The sequence below is a fragment of the Mesocricetus auratus genome, unplaced genomic scaffold (genome assembly GCF_017639785.1).
Source record: "Mesocricetus auratus isolate SY011 unplaced genomic scaffold, BCM_Maur_2.0 Super-Scaffold_100010, whole genome shotgun sequence".
In the NCBI taxonomy this organism is placed as follows: Eukaryota; Metazoa; Chordata; class Mammalia; order Rodentia; family Cricetidae; genus Mesocricetus; species Mesocricetus auratus.
Window position 1 is genome coordinate 86237296 of NW_024429194.1, and position 19599 is coordinate 86256894.

The window sequence follows — 19599 nt, forward strand, 5'->3', positions numbered from 1 at the left end:
AAAAGAAGCTTAGAAAGCACTAGAGAATTCAAATCAACATCCCACAAAAACTACAAGCAGTCCTTGATCCACTCCATGTGTAAAGGCCACCATCTGGGACAGAAACCTTACACACTTTACAGAATGTGTTTATAAAATTGGATAGGGATGCTAAGGAAGACTTAAAGAGTACACGCCATTAGGGAAGAGAATTTAAAGTTGACTACGTACAAACACATAAAAACATTTATAAATATCATAGCTTATTCAAAATAATCCCAAGACTGGAAATGAGTTAGGCAGTGTTCACAGCAATCCACACTTGAAAATCAAGCACCAGACTTCTCCAAATGATTATAAGGGAGGGAAAAAATATCCCAATGGAGAAATGGACAAAGCTGTAAATAGGCGACTTATGCAATAGAAAACTCAAAAGCTCAATAAACAATTACAAACACAAATGCCCAGCAAAACACCTCAAACACGATTGTTAACCCGTGGCAAGTATCCCTAGCAGTTGGCTGATTCCATCGAAGTGGCAAGAAGCCTGCATCAGTTTGTAGGTAGGGTTTTTGGCTTGGGATAGTTGTCCGGCTGCTAGGATCTTGTTATGTAGCTCTCGCTGGCTTGAACTCGTTCTGTATCCTGGACTCAAGCTCACAGCAACCCTGCTGTCTCAGCTCCTTTGGTTTGCAGGTGTGAGCTGCCATGCCGTGAGCCGGTCTTGACAGCTGGCTTGCCAAGTTTCTTTGAGCTTGCTCTACTGCTTCTGAGCCCGCCTCCTCTCCGTTCTCCTCCCCCCATCCTCTTTCTCTCACTACTCCTCTTCTTCCTCCTCTCCCATCTCTCCCTCCTCCCTCTCCTCCCCCTCCCCTTCCCTCCCCCTCGTCTTCCCTTTCCTCTCTTCCTCCTTCCTTCTCTTTCCCCTCCCCGTTCTTTGCCTTTTATCTTCACACTGACCCCTGCTCAGGCACCGACCCCACCACACACACACACACACACACACACACACACACACACACACACACACACACATACATACACACACAGATACACATGCATGCACGCGTGCACGCACACACACACACACAGATGCACGCACACACACACACCAGGCATCTTCTGTTGGACATCACATTTCACTGCCACCAGCTTTCCCTGCTGGTGACTCTGAGACTCTCCCTTGGCCCCTGTCTCCTGCCTTGCTCATGGCACCTGTGATGGAGTTTCTCTGCAGACTAGGAACTCCAGGACAGCCTGACTTCCTGCACAATGCCTGACACATAGTAGGCACTCATTAAGAGCACACATTTGGATTTAGGCCAACTGACTCCTGGGAGGATGCAGATTCTTAGAGATCAACTCTGGCCCTGCCCTAGGTCAGGAAGTGACCCTCCAAGTCCAGAGGGTGCCCTGGTTCCCGTTGGAGCTTGGGTCTGGCGCCCATGGGTGGCTCAGGCCCAACCTAGCACCTGAGGGGCCCCAGGTCCTCTTCCAGACCGCATGCTCCACCCCCTTAAGGCTGTGGGGCAGCAGCTTGGGTAAGTTCCTCTTCCGTTTCCTCCTGCCTCCTGAGTTTGGGTGCCGCTCCTCACTGCAGGACACCTCCCAGCCACTCCATACCACTGGTGTCTGCAGCAGCAGCAACGCTCCTGGCCCCCAAGTGTCACCACTGGCTGCTGGGTCTCGAATGAAATGCAGGCCATCAAGTGTGTGGTGGTGGGTGATGGGTAAGTGCCTGGCTGAGTGGCCTCCCACCCCCTACCAGGATGTCGCTGAGACCCTCCCTGGCATACTCACAGGATCAGGGTTCCCAGGAGGTCCCGGGGATAGTCACTTCCTCTCCTAGGGCTCACAGGGAGCATTTGGGGTGGACCCGGACTGCTCTTCTGTTCCCATCCCACCCCCACGCCGGAAGCCACCTGGGTGGAGGGCCTAGGCATGTGGGTGGGGTCCTGCCCTTGCCTGTACCCTGAGAGCTGGGGCAGGGCTCCCGTGGGGGCCTGGGATGGTGTTCCCACTCAGTGTGCAGGTGTGAAGGGAAACGGGGACTTGACCTTTGGACCTTTGTTCTCCGGGCTGACCTGGGCTCTCGTCACTGACTTGCTGCTGCTGAGAATTTCCACTCTTTCTGACTCTTACCCAGCCATCTGTGCCAAGGCCTCTCTGCCCCCAGGGGTGGGCTGGGGTCGCTTGAGACAGGTTCCTGCTGTCCTGCCTGTAGTGGTGGGGAGGATGGGAGGGGATGTCAGTGAGGGAGTGCTGAGGCCAGTGTAAGGAAAGGAGGATGGTGGAAGGGGGTTGTGGGGGGGCTTCCAGGGCGTAGGCTGGCTGCACCCCAGCTGAGGGTACATATCCATTGTCAGATCTCGGGAACACAGGCTATCATGGCCCCAGGACTCAATCTGATGTGCAGTCAGTGGGTCAGTTTCCCAGGTATTCAAGCACATTAGGGTGCAGTCCTCAGCTACATCTTGGGGGCCCAATAGGTCCGCCCTGGCATGTTCTATCTAGATGCACAGCTTTAATTCAAAAGATGGAGTGGCTGAGGCCTGGAGGCCTTCCCAGGCTTGGGTCTCAAGGCCACACTTGGTCCCGCTGGGGGCAGAGGCTATCTGCTCAGCTGACTTTACCGCCACCGCTGCTGTTGCTGGAGGGGTGTCAGCCAGCCGTTATATGCCACAACTGCCTAGCTCACTTCTGCTTTGTACCTGCTCCGAGTGGGCGAGAGGGGGTGGCCGGAAGTCGATGGTTCTACTCTTTCAGAGTTACCTTGGTGGCAGTCTGGGGCCTGAGGGCAGACATGTAGGGGGAGGGAAGGTGGGCTGGGCTCCCAGAGTGGGAAGTGACTTAACGGAATAGAGCTGGGGAAGGCCCAGGGCTGCCCCTCTGGCCTCTCTGCTTCCTGCTCAATGACCTGGGCAGTCTCCTAGATTGGCAGGGAGACGGCCTAAATGGTGGTCATCTCTATTTGTCCCATTTCCCTGTCACTTACTGTGTGTGGTCACTGGGTCATGGCCCTCTGTCTAATTTAGCTTCCCACCAACCCTACCTGCCATCACAGAGCTCATGTTATTGGTGGGAAGACCGAAGCTCAGAGAAGCTAAGGAACCTCCCTTAGAGTGCAGAGGATTTGAACCCAGGCCCCTCTGGTAAAAAAAACAAAACAAAAACAAAAAACTCCACCCTCTATAAGGCTTCAGGCATACCCTAACAGACATTGGTTGTTGTGGCTCCTGGCATGGATTCAGTCTGGTCTTAGGAGTATCACTTTATTCACTGGGAAGATGGACTTGTCCTTGTCGACTAGATGGGGAAACTGAGGTACAAGGAGCTTAGGTGACCTGGGGATGGTGGAGCCGGGGTCTGCGTCCAGGTGTGACAGTCCTGTCCAGGTCTCCAGGCCCTCTCCTCAGCTCTATGGCTGTCTGTCGTCTGCACCCAGAACATTTGTACTTGCACAGTTCCTCGGTTCTCCCCAGATGCAGGGCGCAGACCCACGGCCAGGACTGAAGTCGGGCTGTTATGGGGACTTTGGGGAGGCTGAGAGCACGGCCGTGGGGTGTCTGGAATGGGGAGACTGAGGCCCAGAGATGGGAGCCTTGGGTCTCCCCTTGTCTCAAGCACAGCCGGTGACCTTGGTGTCTTCTGCTTCCTGTCTTCCAGAGCCGTGGGCAAGACATGCCTCCTCATCAGCTACACCACCAATGCCTTCCCTGGAGAGTACATCCCCACTGTGTGAGTTCCGCCCGCTCCGGCTCTTCTCGGGGCTCTCTCCTTCGGACACCCGGTGTCAGGCAGGCTGGTGAAGCTAGAGAGACCCCGTCTTGGGGAAGCTGGCCTGTGATACGCCGGCAGTGCCGTGTAACAGGGAGGCAGACGCTCCAGATGGAAGAGGGACTGTAGGATGGACTGGCCTGGAGAGGAGAGTCGGGGCGGAGCTGGAGTCTGGAGTTGAGGGAGGAGAACCCCAGGCACCAGAGAGCAGCAAACTCTGGGGACCAAATTGCTGGGGTGGGGGGTACCGGCTGCCATCTGTGGGAGGTCTTTTTTTCTGGTTATAGCCACCAGCTGCCACATGCTACGGAGGGAGGAGGGCCCAGGTGTCAGGAGGCTCCCCGGGGCCTTGCACAGATTCCGGGCTCTTCGTGCTTTCCCTCAGCCCCCTTTCCTAGAGAAGCCACCCACTGCTTTGCTTTTAGACCAGCGCTCCTCGGGCAAGCCTGCCACAGGGCCTTTGCGCCAGCTCTTGCCATCCTGTGGTGGTCTCCTGTCTCATCCTCATGTCTACACCACCATCCTTGGTGTCCTCCTGGAAGCCTTTGATCAGGCCTAAAGGCCCGTCATCCCCCAGAGGAGCTTGCCGGGTCTCTCCTAAGATTATGAGCCTGTGCAGGGCAGGAGCCGTGTCAGGGCATGAGCCGTGTGCAGGGAAGGAGCCGTGTCAGGGCATGAGCCGTGTGCAGGGGAGGAGCCGTGTCAGGGCATGAGCCGTGTGCAGGGAAGGAGCCGTGTCAGGGCAGGAGCCGTGTCAGGGCAGGAGCCTCTCAGGTTCTCCCCACTTCCCTACACAGCGGTGACACATGGCGTAATGCACACACGAGGTCTTACACACGATAGATGTGTTTTTGCGGTGGCCATCACACTAGTTAGAAGGCCTTCAGTTTGGTGGCCTGGTACAGGATGTCTCACTCGTGATGGCATTGCGTCCTCGAGGGAAGAGGGTGTTACAATATCCTGATGGCTCACAGCAACTAAGGGGCTTGTCCCCTAGGGCCACTCAGCCCGTCTGGCTTCAGAGCCTCACTGGGGCCCTTATTGTTATCTTCGTGGGAGCCCTGCCTGGAGCATAAAGGGTAGAGAGAGGGACAGGACCCAGGGTCCAAAGCCCACCCCACCCCCCAAGTCATCAGAGGAACTACCAACTCCACTAATGCTAGACCAAGGCTCTACTCCAAGTCCTCCATGTCCCTGTATGGGGTTCCGTTTCTGGAACAGGGGTTCATCTGTCTCTGACAGCTGGCTTAGCTGGGAGGACCCAACAAAGGGCAGCCAGGGGGGCTGGGTAGACAGCTGGACACTGCTTTCTGCCCAGTTATGTCCTGGTGTGAGGGAAGACTGGAAACTGCCCTGCCAATCAGGCCCCTAAGGCTCCTGGAAGTCGGAGGGGGCTGAGCAAGAACAGGAACAAAGGGGATTCTGGGTGAAGGCCATTGTCACCGGGGTGTGTTGACGCTGCCACTGTCCCTGAGTGAAGACCCTGTCCTGTCTCTACTTGTCCCGGCCATGGTGGAGGACACCATGCCGGGATACCACCTGCTCACGGATTTCAAAGCGGTCACTGACGCCCACAGGCAGGCTTGCCCCTGGTTGACTCCCCCCCGTGCTGTTGTGTCAGCTGGTGCAGCCGCTGCTGGGATTTCCTCCCCTGAGATGAACCCATGGCCAACAAGGCGGGCACACACACAGCCTTAGATGGTGACACCTGCTGACAATGGTTCTGTGTTGAGAGCTGGGACACAGGGGCGTGGCAGCAGCTGTGTGCCTTCGGGCCTGGCGTCGAGGGTTCCCACCCTGCCTACATCCTGACTCTGTCCAATGAAAGCCCGCATAAACTTTGCTTTTTTTTTCTCATTTTGTGACAGGGTTTATACTATAGCCCTGACTGACTTAGAATTCACTACATAGCCCAGGCTGGCCCCTAGCTTATATATCCTCCTGTCTCTGTCTCTCCAACAGGCAGGTTTCAGGTAAATTTTGTGGGATTCTTTTGTTTGTTTGTTCTGTAGTCTAGGCTGGCTAGTCTAAACTCACTGTGCGGATAAAGATGGCCTTGAACTCCTGATCCTCCTGCCTCCACCTCTGGAGTGCTGGGACTACAGGTGTGCACAACCACATCTGGTTTTACCTGGTGCTGAGCTTACCAGTCATTAGGCAAATCATTTTATTTAAAAAAAAATTCCCTAGTAGAATTTAGGCAGAGCCACAACTTGGCCTAAATCCTGAGGCGGATTCCCTTTGCGCTTAAACCCCAATAGAAAGGGGTATCCAAAGTCCCCGAGGCCCACCTCACCTGTCCCATCTCTCCCTGGGCTCTCGACTCCTTGCTCTCCCTCAGGGGGACCCTGAGCATGCCTCCCTTCCTGACGGCATTCCTGGCCTTCAGCAGCCTGCCTTCCTTCTCTTTCTCTCAGTTTACGTCCTACCTACTGAGAACTCTTTGGGGCTGTGCAGGGCCGAAGGCCTGGTGTAGCTAGCCCACTCCTGACCCTAGAACAGAGTGCCAGCTTCTAGGACATCACATTGCTGCTCCTGGCAGTGGGCAGAGTACCCTGGCCGGTAGGTGGAGCCCGCTCTGCAGGCTCAGCTCCATAGGGAAGAGCTTACCGTGAGATAAGGCGAAATGGGGCTTAATCTGTGCCTTCCATGGTGACCCTGGCTCTGATGACTCAGTAGGGACAATCTGGCCTTCCCTCAGCTTCCCTGACACCAGGTCTTCAAGACCATTCCTGAGACCTCACCCTGCCTACCTGGCCAGTCCTTCCCTGACCCCCCAAGACACCAGCCTTGGATGCATGGACTCTTAGTTCCTTGACTGTGCCATCCGTCCTCCTTGGGTAGCGGCCAGATCACCCTAGGGGTGCAGCCCCTTGCAAGTCCCTACTCCATTTTAGCGGTGGGTCTGGCCTGTAACGAGAGGCCAGGCCATAGAGCACCAGGTTAGGCAAAAATGGTCTCTGCCATCCCCGCCATCTCATAACATGCCCAGCAGCTACGCTCACCACAGCGGCTTTTCCAAACCAGGTAACAAGTCTCGCTGCCTGGCCCTGCCACCTACCAGCTGGACCCACTCCTGCTTGTGAGCCTGATATCTAGAAAGGGGGTCATGGTGGCCACAGTGACGCTCACGAGAGGCTTCTAAGGAAGGGGAAATGTGACAGTCATAGCATGTGCCGTGCCCCTGGCTGTTCCTCTGTCCTCTCGAGAGAGGCTGGGTGGGGAGAAACTGGAGACCTTTGCCGTCAGCCTAGATGCTCAGTGTCTCCCAGTGGAGTGATCTGAATGCTTCCTACCTCCTTGAAGTTCAATAGTGACCCCAGAAATGGAGAAGAGAGTGAGGCTCAGAGAAGTTAGGTGAGTGTCCCTGAGCCGCACAGCCAGGTCGGGGCAAACCCTGCCCTTCTCGAAGTTTAGGCGGCATCCTGGACTGAACCAACCCTCCTGCTTCTTGTCCTTAATGGATGTCATAGGAAGAGCAGTGCAGGAAGTCACTTACCGTGCTTATGAGATGATTGGCCTTGGAAAAGACATTTGACTCGGTTTCTGTAACTGTCTCCTGGGTCACGTGGGACTTCAAGGCCTAATACACATAGGACTGCCCCTTCTATCTGGTTCCAGGAGGCACTAGTTGGGGTGTGTGTGCTCTTAAAGGTCCTAGCCATTCTCCACCTCCTCCAAATGTCCTGAGAGCTTCCCCCAAAGACAAATGCCTTTGTTGCAAGGCATCTTGGGAAGATAGAAGGTCTAGATGTATCTAGCTTGTCAATGCCCCAAATAGCCCAAGCATCTGACTTCCTACCCAGCCTTGCCCCCCAAAAGGTTCTTCTGGGGCGGGTCCCAGAATAGGCATGCAGCAGACCTACTATGTGCCAGCCATCTATCCTGAACTGGCCTCAGGGCAGAAAGGAACAAGGTGGGTCCCCCCTTTCTCCAAGGAGTGTTGTTAGTAGGGCTGACCCGACTAGGGCAGAAAAGTCTCCCTGCAGTGTTCCAGAGAGTGACACAGAGTTCTGGGGAAGGTGGGAGGCAATTTAGGATAGGTGGGACTACTTGGGTAGCTGAGGTCGGGAGGGACATTTCCCCAGATATCAGCGTAGGAAAGCCCAGGTGGTGTGAACCTACCTTGTGAGCCAAGAGCAGATGGGGAAGCTAGGAGTTCAGGGTCTCAGTGGACCAGGTCTTGAGGCAAGGAAGTCAGGTGATGCCTAGCTTGCACAGACAAGCGATGAAGGTGTCCCCAGAGGCACAGCCATGTCAGGGTGCAGCGAGTCTGCTGGACACAGTTTCCCCCCTTGGTTGGTCACTCACTGGCTGTGTGGCCTCATGTGGGTCATGATAACCCTCTGATCCTGGTCCCACTCTGTGTGGAGTGCTGGGCTGATCCTCCTTCCAAGTGTCCACTGTCCCAACACTTGCTCGATGGGCTCCTGGTGCTTGCCCAGGCTGACATTGCCACAGGCCCACAAGTGATGTTTGTCTGTCTGTCCTCTAGATGTGGTCCCAGCACATCTAGCACATCTAGATGAGGGCGAGATGGCGAGCAGGCCATCTGCAGTGTCCTGCCCTTCCAGGAAGCTCAGGACGTGGCCCCCTCACCCCGACAGGGCATCAGCTCACTAGCACCTGGATTTGGTTGTTATCTTTTCCTGTTTCTTACCCGTTTCCCTCCAACAGCTTCCTGGAGTTACTTCCCAAATGCACCCCTCTCTGCCTCCTTTACTCAAGGTTTGCCTCAGGGGGATGAGTAGTCACTCAGCAGACACTGTGTGACAATCTAGGTGTCCCACACAGGAGGGAGGTAAAGTTCATTCTCATCAACCTGGGGGGGGGGCGGGATACGGCACAGCCCAGCAGATGCCTTTCCTAAGGACAAGTGGAGGCGGACAAGTGATCCACGTTTTCCTCTCTGTTTACTTGCGTTTGGGATGCTTTAACAGTCCTCATCAGGTGTGAGAACAGCCAGCTGCACAGTACTGTGTGACTTTGGGCTGGCCATGTCACTCTGAGGAGAACAACACTGGCCTGGGCTGCAAGTCCTGGCTGACCTAGTCCTTCCCGCTTCCCACAGGTTTGACAACTATTCAGCCAATGTGATGGTGGACAGTAAACCTGTGAACCTGGGGCTGTGGGACACCGCAGGCCAGGAGGACTACGACCGCCTCCGGCCACTCTCCTACCCGCAGACGGTGCGCGTCCCCCACCCCTTTGTGGTCCAGCGGCAGAGTCCGGTCCCATCTGCTGTCGGTGACCTTCGGGCCGGCTGTGCCTGCTCAACCCCAAGTCTCCCTTCCAGGCCTGTGAGGCAGAGCTCGGGCGTTCCTCGAACTGTGCTCCCTCGGCCCTGCTGCCCCTAGTCCCCCTGCCCTGAGGTGCCAGCCTCTCTCGGCGCACAGTAGGGTCCGTGTGAGCAGCCAGGCCTGCGTGCCTGGTCTGGTGTGGGCAGGGGACCTGCTGCAGGTGGCTCTGTGGCTTCTGGGTCCCCAGCTCTGGTCTCCCTACCCACAATGGCATAAAGAGTGTCAGATCGCCAGGTAGACGGTTGCACAGTGGCAGGCGGGAGCCGGGGATGGGGGGGCGCAGACAGGACCCTCAATCGGGCCTCCCTCTTGCTAACTTTTCTCTGCCCTGTCTCCAGGATGTGTTCCTCATCTGCTTCTCCCTTGTCAGCCCGGCCTCCTATGAGAACGTCCGAGCCAAGGTGAGCCTCGAGTCGGCTGGGGCGGGGACACATGCGGGTGGCACCCAGGGAAGGGGGGATGAGCTGTTAAGGTCCACCTTGGATTGGGAGAATCCGGGGCAGAGGGTCACTAGTGCCACACAGGGCCAATGAGGGGAGAGTCTCCCTGGGCCAGGACAGCAAGCCTCCTCCCCCCTCGCCCCCGCCTCTGCTCCCTGTCCCTCTCCCTGCCCTGTCTTGTGTCCCCCTCTCCTCTGCTCTCTCACTGTCCCCTCCTCCTCCAGTGGTACCCCGAGGTCCGACACCACTGCCCCAGCACTCCCATCATCCTGGTGGGTACCAAGCTGGACCTGCGAGATGACAAGGACACCATCGAGAAGCTGAAGGAGAAGAAGCTGGCTCCCATCACCTACCCGCAGGGCCTGGCGCTGGCCAAGGATATTGGTACGGGGTTCAAGCTCAGGGAGGGGGAGGTGGGGGCTGGGGGAGCCTGGACACGGCCTGGTCCGAGGGTTATGCTGTGTGATCCAGCTCTGGCTGTGCTCCCAGCCACTGTACCAGCTGTGTGACCTAGGGCTGGCCCCTCAGCCTCTCTGAGCTTGTGTTTCTGCCAGGAAGGCACGGCAGTAGTGATGGCTTCTGCCATGTTGGGTGTGTGAGTGAAATGGCTTGGTTCCCGGGTTCCCCGAGCAGCACTGCACAGGGGGTTCTGTGTTGGCTGGTCATGGTGTCAGCCAGGCGTAGACCTTGAAGCGAGGGATGGCTGGAAATAGACTGAAGCAGAGGTGGGAGGCCCAGCCTGTGGCTGCCTGGAGTACAGGCGGCCGGGTCAAGTTGGGCTGTTTCTGGAGGGCTTCCTGGAGAAGGTGTCCCTGCCGAGGACTGGCAGGGTGATGCTTTTCCTTGTCCCTGGCCCTCACCTCCCCTCATCTGACTCTCCACCGGCCACTCTTTGCCTCCAAGGACCAGACAGAGGAGGCCTGGCTGCCCAGGGTCACCCGGCTGGGGAGGGGGTGGCGTGGGTGGCTGGCGGGGTGAGTGGGGTCACCTCGGGGTCACCTCGCCCGGGTCAAGCTCTCCCTCCCCATGAGACCTAACTCTGGGTCTGGCCTTCTCACAGTGTCCTCCTGGGCAGGGCTACCAGCTAGGTCTGGTCTCCACCCAGCCCTGCACCTCTGCCTCTGCAGGAAACAGAGGGAGGGGCTCCTCACAGGAAGAGAGACCGCAGCCTTCCTGTGACTAGCCGGTTGTCATGGCTGTCTCCCCAGGGGCCTCTCTGCTGCTTCACCCTGGGCCCTCTGCTCTAGCTTGTACATGCCAGAGACATACTGCAGCTTTCTCTTCTTAATCAGCCTGTTCCCAAACTGGCTTGCATGGATTTGGGGGTGCCTTAGAATTGCTCCCCCACCTCTCAAGGCGGGTGTGTGGCGTGGTTTCAGGAACCCGAGGCAGCTGGTTACAACCCACAACCAGCGAGCAGAGAGTGAGGATGCAGGAGCTCAGCTCACTTTCCCCTTCATATGGCCTTTAAAAATGGGATATTCTCATTTATTCTTAGACAATTCCTTAATAGTAAACAATGTGTCATGATCATATCCTCCCTGAACTTTTCCCTCACTCTTCCTAGACACCTAACACATGTCCATCTTCCCTTAATGTCCTGCATATGTGTGTCCATGCATGCCTGTGTGAACATGTATGTATGAGTGTGCATGTGCGTGAGTGTGTGCATGTATGCCTGTGTGTGAGTATGCATGCATGTGTGTGCATGTATGTGTGAGTATGCATGTGTATGTGAGTGTGTATCACACACATGCACACACATGTGTGTGAGTGTGTGTAGCTCACTGAGTCCACTTAGGGCTGCCTGCTGGAATGGGGACTGATCTTGGCTGTGACCTTGCACACGTCTCTGGTAACCACAGCTGCTGTGAGTTCACAGGTGCAATGACCATGTCACACCCAGAAGACAGCATTTGACAGCACCAACGCCACCCTGACTCTTTCTGCTCTGCCTCACTCAGTGTTCCCTAAGCCTCGGGTGGGATGTGGGTTGATATGGTGTCCCGTGTAGTACTGAGCACTCAGTGGCCACTTACTGTCTGCACGCTGAACAATGTTTCTCTGCACTGATTGCTGTCCACTACAGAAAGAAGCTGACCTTCTCCAGTCAAGGCTGTCTGTCTCTCCTCTCCTCTCTTCCTCTTCTCTCCCTTCCCCTTCTGCCTTCTCCTCCCCTCCCCTCTCCCCTCCTCTCCTTCCCTCCCCTCTCCCCTCCTCTCTCATCTCCTCCCCTCTCCCCTCCTCTCTCATCTCCTCCCCTCCCCTCCCCTTCTGCCTTCTCCTCTCCTCTCTCTTCTCTCCCAACCCCTTGCTCATCTCACTGTGTAGCCTAGGCTAGCCTCAGGATTCCTGGTCTGGCTTTTCAGACCTGGTCAGTCACTCCTGGACAAACTTCTTCCCCTTAGAGTGTGTGCTCTCCATGACAAGACTCTGTAGATAGGATCTGTTACTGGCTGCATCACAGATTGACTGTGAGATCCTGGATTTCCGGTTCCTGCTCTCTGGGCCTTAGTCTCCTTGTGTGCAAGTGAGTGTACATGTGTGCATGTGTGCGTGTGTGTGTGTGTATGTGCGCATGTGTGTGTGTGCATTAGTGTATGAGTGCGTTGAGTAAGTGCGTATGTGTGCATGCATGTATGTGTGTGCATGTGTATTATGTATGTGTGTGTGCATTAGCATGTGTGTATGTGTATATGTGTGTACATGTGTATTATGTATGCGTGTGAATTAACATGTGTGTGCATGTGTATTATGTGTGTGTGCATTAGCATGTGCGTATATGTGTGTACATGTGTATTATGTATGTGTATGTGTGTACATGTGTATTATGTATGTGTGTGCATTAGTGTGTGTATGTGTGTACATGTGTATTATGTATGTGTACATTAGCATGTGTGTATGTGTGTACATGTGCATTATGTATGTGTGTACATATGTATTATGTATGTGTGTACATTAGCATGTGTGTACATGTGTATTATGTATGTGTGCATTAGCATGTGTGTATGTGTGTACATGTGTATTATGTATGTGTGCATTAGCTTGTGTGTGTGTGTCCTTCTGCCCGTGACTCCTCTTCTCCCTAAGCTATTTCATCCTCTGTGAGGAGCTGAGAGCCCCTCCCCTCCAGCTCCCGTGAGAATGAGCAGGTGTGCATCCCAACCAAATCCCTGGGAACCTGAGTTCAGAATGCCTCCCAAATGGTCACAGGGAAGGGGAGCCCCCAGGGACAGAGGCTGGTAGTCCCCACCCAGAGTCATCTCTGGAATAAATGGCCGGAGTCCAGGATGGGACCCTGGCTTCATCTTCTCAGAGGGAACAGAGTGCCTTGGGAACATTCTAGGGACAAGAAACACTCTGGTGTGACTGCACAGTGTCTGGCTCCCCGAAGCCCTGTTTCCTCCTTGCTGCCATGGTGCGTCTGTCTCCCTGGCTTTGGTGGCTCCCCCTCCAGTGGGACCCCTCTCCCCTCTTCTGCTCCTTTGGGCCCAGGGCTGCTCTGCAGGGCTGCTCTTCCAGGTCACTGGGGTAGGGAGGGCCATGGTTTCCTCACAGCTGTTGGAAGCTCCTGCCCCAGAGAGACAAGCGGAGGGCACCAGCGAGGGCACCCGCTCCCCTTCCTTCCCCATTCCTTCCTCGGGACTCTGAAATCCCTCAGCCTCTCCCCTCAGGGCTCTGTGTTCAGGGGGGATGGGAAGTCATGCAGACCCCTCCCAGGTCGTCTGTTCTTGGAGGGCTCAGATGGGCTCTCTATTGTCTTCTCCTCACTGAGCTGGGGTAGGCAGGTCCCAAAGCCTCTGTTAGTCTTGGTTCCCTCATAAGTTGGGGTGTGACTAAATGACAGAAGTATTGGGGTGTCCTCAGACATGCCCAGAGGTGTCAGCTCCATGAGGAATGCTGGGAGACTTGGTCATAGAAGCAGGTCCTGTCCTTTCATAGGAAGGACTATAACCTTCCAATCAAAGGGCCTGCGTCCTAGAGAGCCCGGCCTGCCCTAGGGCCACTGAGTCCCCTGCAGGAGGAAGATGAGGCACAGAGAGTCGACCCCCCACTTGGGATGACACAGCTTCTCCGCGACTCAGGCCCTGCTCTCCCGCTGTCTCTCCCCAGATTCGGTGAAGTACCTGGAATGCTCTGCACTCACCCAGCGAGGCCTGAAGACTGTCTTTGATGAGGCCATCCGGGCCGTCCTGTGCCCACAGCCCACCCGACAGCAGAAGCGCCCCTGCAGCCTGCTTTAGGGGTACACCTCTCCTCCACTGCTGGAAGGGCGCCTTGCCCCTGCCCCTGGGCCTCGGGTCACCGAGGGTAACATTAGACTAGGACAGGGGGCCATGGGTATCAAGGCTGCCTCAGTTTCCCTCTTCTTGGTCATTGCCTATGGAGCTTCTTCTCTCATCGATACAGCCCTGGGAAGCCAGAACCTGCCCAGTGACCCAAGCCAGGACACAGGGGCTTCTGGGCTCTCACTCAGCCCAGCCTTGCCACAAAAGTCTAATGGAACCAGAGAACCCCAGTAGCACCCACAGCAGGACAGTGGGGGAGGGGCAGAGGGCATCCCTGGGGAAGGCAGAGGTTGGAAGAAGCCACTGGCCTGGATGGCCCTGGGCTGGGGCTTCAGTCTGTCCCTGACACTGATCTTTTCCTATGTCCCTTTCAGGTCTGATCCCAGGCCTCCCACCCTGATGGTCTTGACCCTCCAGGGTCCCTACCAAAGCCCAATGATGCGCTGATGGAGCATGTCACCCCCTCCTTGTGGTCTTTCTTCCCAGACAGCTGCAGAACTTGGCCATCTCCTCAGTGGAGGCCCCTGGGGATGGGAGGGTGTTGATAGGCGACATCCTATCTGGAATACTCCTGTGCTCCCAGGGACCAGAGGCGAGCCCCAGGACTCAGCCAGCCATCCCCACGTCATACAGTGTCAGACACCCACCTTTGCCAGGCCTTCCTGACTCCCTCTAGAAGTTTCTGGCTTCCATGGCCTGCCGCCACTATGTGTCTGCAGGGACAGGCTCTCTTGCTCCAATACCCCCGGTTTGCCTTGTTGGAGTCATCTCCCCTCCCGAACCAAAGGGAGAGATGTGTGAGTCTGCTTCTCTGTCCTCCCTTTTCAGAAAAACACAGAACAAATCCATTTCTGTGAATTTCCTGTCTGCCCTGCCAAATGAGGAGCTCAGCCCACCCCTGCCATCTTTCAACACTTCCTACTTTATTCAGAGGGCCCTGAGCTATATTTTCTTCTCTGTCCACCTCACCCTGCCAGCCAGGACCAGAACCACTGCAGACAGAAAACACAGCTCTCTTGCTTATGCAGAAAATAAATGTATGATTCGAGTTGGAACCTTATGACTTCAGGTGTAGCTTGATCAAGGCATGACGGGGTCCAAATGATGCCATGGAGTTTGCCTTCCCATCCATTCTGGCTCTGCCTGCTGCCGGCAAGCTCATTTTCAAGCAGCTGACTCTTGGGGCTTGATGCCTGAGGTTCAAGTTCAGGCATAGGATCTGTCCCAGGCAAAGTTCTAAGGAAGGGTTGCTTTGGCTGGACCAGCTTGTCCTAGGCCCACCTTCGACCAGCTGTCTGTGTCAGGGAGATGCTGTCTGTGTTGTGGTTACCATGTTAGAACCAGGAGTAGAGGCGACCCCAGGAAGCTGGGGTCCAGGGTGGATGTGGGAAGGATGGGTTCTCATGGAAGACAACCTTCCTGGAACCAGATGGGTGTCCGGAAGCCAGAGATCTCTGTGGTAAGCATCCATCCCCCCACTGCCAGCCACAGTGCCTGCCCCAGCTGGCACTAAGAAAAACGGATTTGTTTTTCTGTTGTTTTTAAGTTAAGGTTTCATTATGTAGCCTGGGCTGAACTCAGACTGGCTATCCTCCTGCCTCAGCTTCCTAAGTGTTGGGATTACAAGTGGACATCTCCATGCCTGGATAACGGTGAGATTCTTACTAGAGAGGTTAGGGTGCTGTGGAAGTCGATGAGGCGCCCATATCAGGCACCCCAGGGCCTGGCCCTGAGACTGTCCCACCTTGAGCATGAATGACACTGCCTGAGGTTCCCAGCCCTTCTCCCAGAACACTTCTGTTGACCTGTGTGTGTCTCAGGGATTTTGTGACACACAAGTTCCCACCTTCCATGAGAGGAGATGGCTCCAGCCAAGGAGCTCCCAGCCTCTCCATTTTCTGTCTCCTAGAGTTCTAGCTCCCATCCACCGGTCCACAGTACCGCCCCTTTGAGGGACTCCACCCACAGCTGCACGGTACCGCCCCTTTGAGGGACTCCACCCACAGCTGCACGGTACCGCCCCTTTAAGGGACTCCACCCACAGCTGCACGGTACCGCCCCTTTAAGGGACTCCACCTCTGGAGTGCAGCAGGTGGAAGTCATTGTCCCTAGCTTGGCTCATGTGAGATCAATCTTTGAAGTTCTTTCTCTGACACAGAAAGATTTGGACCGCACGCTTGCTGGGAGCGCCAACATGGTTGGGAAGCCCTGTAAACTAGTCACGCTGGCACCTGAAAGACCTGGGTGTCCCCTGTAGTCAGCCAGAGTCTGAGGGTGCCTCTTTTAGCGCCCTGCTCCTTTCGGGTATGATACCGAGCAAAGACTTCCATGATTCAAATCGTCAAAATATAGAACTGTTCAAACTATGGCCCTAAGTGGTCAAACCCCTCCTCCCTGTAGACTGCATAAAAGCGCCCCTGGCTCTAATCTGGAGTCTTGGGCTGCACGGCCCGCGGCCCTCAGCCTTGACAGCACACTTCTTTCTGACCTCCGCTTTCGCTTGGCTCCGAATAAAGTCCCTGTCCCTTCTGCAATCTCCGTAAGCCTTTATTTCAGTTCTCTGTGTCCAAGACCAAGAACCTGAAAAATGTGCCCACCAGAAACAGTGTCACGACCTTTCTTCCCCTCTGCTGCTCATCTGCCCCCATCCTGGGCCGTTAAACACCCCTGTGTGCGGGGTGGGACCCTGCTGTGGGTGTTCAGCCCCCAGCCGCCCTGAGGCCCTGGCTTTTACACCCCGCCCCCAGGCACATATAATCTCAGTCCCCCATCATGTCACTTGGGGTGCTGCTAGCCATCGCAGAGGAAGAGACAGGCCCCGGAAAGCCGAGCAGTCAGTGTTCAGAAGGAAAAAGCAGCCTGACGCCCTCCCCCCCACCATGCTACTCTCCTTGCCTACAGAATGCCAGCGTGGGGCAGGGCAGCCGTGTACTTAGTGTGAGACAGAACACTTGTCTTCAGGGGCTGGAGAGATGGACGGCTCAGCAGCTACAGTGCTTGCTGCTCTTCCAGAGGACCCAGGTTTTGTTCCTAACTCCAGCTCCAGGGGAAATCTGATGTCCTCTTTTGGCTTCTGTGGGCACACACACACACACCATTAAAAATTTTTTTTTCAGAACAGGATTTCTCTGTTGAGCCCTGGCTGCCTGGCTGTCCTGGAATTCACTCTGTAGACCAGACTAGCCTCGAACTCACAGAGATCCGCCTGCCTCTGCCTCCTGAGTGCTGGGATTAAAGGCGTGTGCCACCACCGCCTGGCCATCATTAAAAATTCTAACATAAATATACCTGTTTTCTCAGTTTTGGGGACTCTGAGGTCACACCATTTTGTCCAATCACACACAAGGAGAGTCGGTCAGAGAGGTGGCTTCTCAGGAGAAAGAGCAGAACTGGTCTCCGCTGCCCTCTGTGCTGACCCTCCCTGTGCTCTGAACCCTGGTGAGCTGTCTGCAGCAGCTTGAAGCTGCAGCATGGGCAGCGGAAGCCAGCTCCGAGTAAGGACAGGGTAGAGGGAGCCTGGAGCCTGAAAGCCTCAGTCAGCCTTGTTCTGGGGTGATTGACGAAGGACCCACAGGCTTGTTTTGGCCACAGTTGACGGCATTTTCTGCTGCTGTCCGCTGTGGGCTGAGGCCGTAGACCCTGAGCGCGGTGCCTGAGGCTCAGAGGCCTCTTGGACAGAAAACGGCGACTGTGAGCAGCTGAAGGGAACGTGTTTTGAAACCGCAAGATGTGCTGGGCAGACTCAGGAGTGAGGCTCGCTCCAGCAGCCTCTCGGAGCACCCGTCTACATGGTGCGTGGCCTGGGAGGGGCCAGGGCCAGAGCTCCCTAAGCTCAGCCCTCTCACCCATGACGTCATGGCCTAGGAGCTAAGGCGAGCACCAGTTAGACCACGCCTCCTCTGAAGACCCTGCCCTTAACCTGGCTGCTTCCTGCTCCTTCTTCCCAAGCCGGGACCTTCCAGCCCCATGGGCTCACATAAGCACTCACTGATCAGGCCTGGAGTGTCATCCCAGGGTCCCCTAATTCCAGCCCCCGAGGGCACTGCCCCTCCTGCGCTGGGCCTTGTCATATTTCGGGGTCAGCAGTGACATCCTTCCCAGGCCCCCACTCTAACTCCACTGAGCAGTTTGGGTAGGATTTTCTTATGCCACAGACACTATGCGACACCCCATGTCATCTATACTTGCTGCTTAAGGGACGTGTAACACCATGGTTAACTGGAGCCTGGACTCACCTAGCAGACTGTCACGGAGTCGGTGGGCCGCACCATGTCCCCAGGAGCTCCCAGGCCATCTAGGAGGCTCCCATGTCAGCAGAGAGCGGGGAAGCCGCCCCTCTGTGTCCGGTGCTCTCAGTCCCACACACCCTGCCCGCATAGACACTCGGTGCCTGCACTCGGGCCCTCATCCTGGACTCTACTGTCACCCTTGACCCCTCGCTTTTTCCCTTCTGCGCGTGCCAGAAATCTCCCGGCTGACCCCAAAACTCCCCTCCCTCCACGGCTAATGTCCTCCCCAATCTTGTTCCCAGGAGCCTCTTGTCTCAGTCAGTGATGATGCATAGCTGCCCCGACCCGCCGGGCCAAGTCAACGGGGGCTATCCTGGGGGGGGGTGGAGACAGATGGGGGACAGGAGACACGGTGAATGAAACAAGACAAACAGGCTGGTCAAGCTCCGTTTATTGAGGATTCCGTTCGAGCTTATACGGGGGAGCGTGGCATTGTATGGGCAGAGGAGTGTCAGGTTATAGACAGGAGGCGCTGAAGCAGGGGCTGTCAGAAGCAGGAACTGTCTGATAAACGATGAGCAGGAGACCTCACCAGGGAGTGCGGGTGTTAACCAAACGTGTTAAGCCATGGTTATCTCTATGGTTCCAGGCCATCTGTGGGAAGGCGCCTGAGTTTTGGGAAGTGCCCTGAGCTGAGAAATAGAGGTTTGCTGTGACCTGGTCCTCAACATCTCCTCCCTTACTTTTTATTAATGAAGGAGAGGGGTCTGGACTGTAGGTCTGAGAGTTGGTAGAGGAATAGACAGTAGGTGTTAGTTATTAGGATCCTGGGAATATCAAGATGGCTTTTTACGATGTCACCCTTATTTTAGGGCCCTTTACAGGCATGGAATGAAAAAGGCCATAAGTGGAGATATCCTTGAGAGGGCCGTGCCTGTCTTAGGTCAGGGGGTCTCGTGGACCAGGGGTGTTTAATAGCCTCTCCCTGTCATTGGAGATGACATCATATGATGAACATTCCTGTCTTGGGGGCTACTGAGATGAAACACCCTCTGTCCTCCCCCAGTTGCCCGTCACTGGCTAACCAGCCCAGCTCATAAAGGACATGATGAATTAAAGGTGATTTTATAGCCATTTTTGCAGGTGACATGTGACTAAGGTTCATCACAATTGTATCCCATATCGGCCATATTGAGTATGTCTGTATAGCTACTCCCATGTCTGCAGAGCCAGTGGCTAAGGCCCCTGATACTCCAAGTCCCACTAACAGGGATGGATTGGATGGCTCTCTTACGTCTGGGAATAAGATAAACTAAGCTAACGCTGGGCGTTGGTGGCGCACGCCTTTAATCCCAGCACTCGGGAGGCAGAGGCAGGCGGATCTCTGTGAGTTCGAGGCCATCCTGGTCTACAAAGTGAGTTCCAGGACAGCCTCCAAAACAATACAGAGAAACCCTGCCTCGAAAAACCAAAAAGAAAAAAAAAAAGATGGTCTAAGCTAGGTGTTGGAATGGGCTCACTCCTGGAATAAACTCTACATCTGGGAGAAGGCTGGCTAATACACATAACCCTGTCCAATTTGTAG

At 55.5% G+C, this 19599-nt stretch overlaps 1 protein-coding gene across 1 annotated transcript; it reads left to right on the forward strand.

Annotated features, from left to right (window-relative positions):
* The first annotated feature begins 1533 nt into the window (after nt 1-1533).
* Rac2 (Rac family small GTPase 2) lies at nt 1534-14840 on the forward strand. The gene is made up of 7 exons (XM_005066960.4): nt 1534-1709; nt 3646-3717; nt 8828-8945; nt 9395-9457; nt 9721-9880; nt 13610-13742; nt 14160-14840. Exons 1-6 carry the CDS (start codon nt 1675-1677, stop codon nt 13738-13740), a joined length of 579 nt encoding a protein of 192 aa, XP_005067017.1. The 5' UTR covers nt 1534-1674; the 3' UTR covers nt 13741-13742; nt 14160-14840.
* The last annotated feature ends 4759 nt before the right edge of the window (nt 14841-19599 follow it).